Raw genomic sequence first — 3,307 nt, forward strand, 5'->3', positions numbered from 1 at the left:
ATATTTTACTTAATTCCATTTAGATAAAGTTTAGGAAACAGGTCAAAATTAACCACAGTTATAAAGTTAAAAGAGTGGCCATGTTTGGGGGAGAAAAAAGAAAAAGTGATTTGGAAGGTGCATTTGAGTAACTTCTGGAATGGAGGTAACAGGAGTTTTCACTTTCAAATAATTCATTGACCTACGTTATTCTGTCTGTGCACTTTTCAATAGAAAAATAAGAAGACACTGCTCTCCAAAATGTTAATTACAATTGACAATAAATAGGTGAAAATTGCACAAAATTTTAAACACTAGTTATATAAAGATACATTTAATAATGATTAGAAACGAAAAGAACATACATTACCTTGGTGTCAAAATTGTACAATATTTTAGTTAAAATGGTATGTAAGAAGAGTAAAAACAATTTAAGACAGAGAAACATGAATCTGAGAAATTTTTAATATTAGAAATAAATTGATAGAATAAAAGAAAACGAAACTTTAGATTAAATAATTCAGATTAAATAAAGAATATTTACAAACTAACCTTAGAAAGAGAATCCAATTGCCCCAGATTCAGGTACGCTGGGACTAAAAGCCATTAGGTCGGTCTTGGGCGGGCACTCCCCAGAGCACACCCTCTGACGCCTCTGCTGAGAGCACAACCAGCTCCCCACCGCGCTGGGGCACACCAGCGTGGGCTTCAGCGGCCTGCAAGCGCCCTCAGTGGGCGGAGCCGAGCACCGCAGCGCCGTGTACAGCAGCAGCGTGAGCACCAACAGGCTGGACACCGCGCAGATGGCAATGATCAGATACACGTTCACATCCACCAACGCCGCCTCTGGGCCTGTGGCCTCCACGGACATCCGTGACGGGTTATTTGGCGTCTGGCTGCTGTCCGCCAGCGACAGCAGCACGGTGGCCGTAACTGCCAGCGCAGGCTCGCCGTGGTCCTTCACCAGCACCAGCAGGCGCTGGCGCGGCGCGTCCACCTCGTCCAGGGCTCGCGTCGTGCTGATCTCGCCCGTGTACAGCCCCACGCGGAACGGGCTGTGAGCGCCCCCCGCCTCCGACAGCAGCTCGTAAGACAGCCACGCGTTGTAGCCCGAGTCCGCGTCCACCGCGCGCACCTTCGCCACCACGTGGCCCGCGCCCACAGAACGCGCCAAAGGCTGGCTCACCACGCCGCCCCCGCTGTCAGACCCAGGCGGCAGCAACGCGGGCGCGTTGTCGTTCTCGTCCAGCACGAACACCTGCAGCGTCACATTACTGCCCAGAGGGGGCACGCCCGCGTCGCGCGCGCTCACCTGGAACTGCAACAGCTCCAGCTCCTCGTGGTCCAGCGGCTGCAGCGCGTACACCTTGCCGCTCTCCGCGTGCACCGACACGTAGCTCGACAGCGCACGCTCGCCCACGCGCCGCTCCACCAGCGAGTAGGACACCAGTGCGTTCTCTTGCGCGTCCGCGTCCCGCGCAGACACCGTGAAGATGTGGCAGCCGGGCGGGTTGTTCTCCTTCACGAACACCGTGTACTCGGGCTGCGCGAATGCTGGCGCATTGTCGTTCACGTCGGCCACCTCCACGAACACGCTGGCGGTGGCCGACAGCGAAGGCAAGCCCCCATCCTGCGCTGTCACAACCAGCTCATAGTTTGCCACGTTCTCGCGGTCCAGGGCGCTGTCCAGCACCAGCGAATAGTAATTATTGAAGGTGGACACCAGCTTAAAGGGGACATGAGGTAACAGTGTGCAGGTCACCTGTCTGTTTACACCGGAGTCGCGGTCGGACACGCTTATCAGGGCGATGACAGTCCCCAATGGAGCGTCTTCTCTGATTGGGAGTGACAGGGACTTGAATTCCATTATTGGCACATTATCGTTGGTGTCTTCAACTTCCACCATAACTGTGCAATGGCCAGAGAGTGGGAGCTGTCCCTTATCAATGCCCTCTACAAAAATTTCAAAGGATTTGCTTTCTTCAAAATCAATATATCCCTTTACAATAAGTTCTCCAGTAATTGGATCTATGTGAAACTTAGATTTCACATTTGGTAAAGTATCAGTTGAGAATGAATAAATAATATCTCCATTGGAGCCTTCATCTAAATCTGAGGCGTTAAGTTTAATTACCAACGTTCCATTAGGAACATTTTCTGGTAATTTCACCGTATAGAGTGTTCTATCGAAAGTAGGAGTGTTATCATTGGCGTCTAACACTATGACCAATAACTGAATGGTGCCAGTCAGCTCAGGTTTGCCTCCATCAGTGGCCGTGAGCATTAAAAATATTTCCGAACTTTCTTCTCTATCTAAAGGTTTCCTTAATACAAGTCCAAGACGTTTTATCCGCTTGTCATCGGATGTTTTTTCCAACGAGAAATACTCATTGGGGCTCAGTCTGTAAGTGAGCAGAGCGTTGGCCCCGACGTCTGCATCGGACGCGCCCTCTAGTGGAAACCAAGAGTCAAGCGGCCTAGATTCAGCCATAAACAGATTCTTTTGTGATCCGGGGAACACAGGCGGATTGTCGTTAATGTCCCTCACTTCCACCTCCACATGGAAAACCTGCAGCGGCCTCTCCACGATCACCTCCAGGTGGATGCTGCACTCCAGGCTCCGCCCGCACAGCTCCTCGCGGTCGATCCGAGAATTCACAAACAAAATGCCATTCTGCAGATTTACCTCCAGAAGGTCCCCACTGCCTTTGGACGCCACCCGGAACATGCGCGGCACCAGCTCCTCCAGCTCCAGCCCCAGGTCCTGGGCGATGCGGCCCACGAAGGTGCCGTGTTTGGCCTCCTCGGGGACCGAGTAGCGGACCTGGCCGCTCCCAGTCTCCCAGACTGCGAGGAACAGAAGTGAGAGCAGCAGACGCCGGGATTCTCTGCCGCTTCTCCACAATAACTCCATCTCGGGCCTGCAGTACTTTGTCCTCATTAAAGGATCTTGTTTCAAAATCAAGAGCTATCTTCTGACCACTCAGCCCAGTGCCCCTGCACCCTCCATTTTTCAGCATCTGGATAATGGATGCCGCTTCTTCACAAGAATAGAAGGGATTTTTTTTTTCTTCCTTTCTCTATCAGATCATTTTATAGTATAGAGCGACATCATGTGGCTTCAAATCGTAAGTAATCAGTTCTGGAAATTCATACTCTTAAACCGCTAAGTCTTATACTGTCAGCCATTCCACTTACTTTAACGCCGTTGGAGAATAGAATCACATTTTGAACAACTGATTGAGTGTGATCCTTAGTTTCACCACAGGGGCAGTTTTCAGTGGAAATCTTTTCTTCATACAGGTTTTAGGTATTACAGAGACCCAAC

The 3,307-nt window shown here is 50.4% G+C and overlaps 1 protein-coding gene across 1 annotated transcript; it reads right to left on the minus strand.

Moving 5' to 3' along the window:
- Window positions 1-532: 532 nt before the first annotated feature.
- Window positions 533-2,948, minus strand: LOC112471913 (protocadherin alpha-4-like). Its single transcript, XM_025040597.1, has one exon. It carries the CDS (start codon window positions 2,918-2,920, stop codon window positions 533-535), a length of 2,388 nt encoding a protein of 795 aa, XP_024896365.1. The 5' UTR covers window positions 2,921-2,948.
- Window positions 2,949-3,307: the final 359 nt, after the last annotated feature.

Source organism: Pteropus alecto, unplaced genomic scaffold (assembly GCF_000325575.1).
Source record: "Pteropus alecto unplaced genomic scaffold, ASM32557v1 scaffold78, whole genome shotgun sequence".
NCBI lineage: Eukaryota > Metazoa > Chordata > Mammalia > Chiroptera > Pteropodidae > Pteropus > Pteropus alecto.

Bases quoted from the DNA above. Each gene is read 5' to 3' on its own strand.
- LOC112471913 (XM_025040597.1), bottom strand. From the start codon at position 2,920: ATGAGGACAAAGTACTGCAGGCCCGAGATGGAGTTATTGTGGAGAAGC.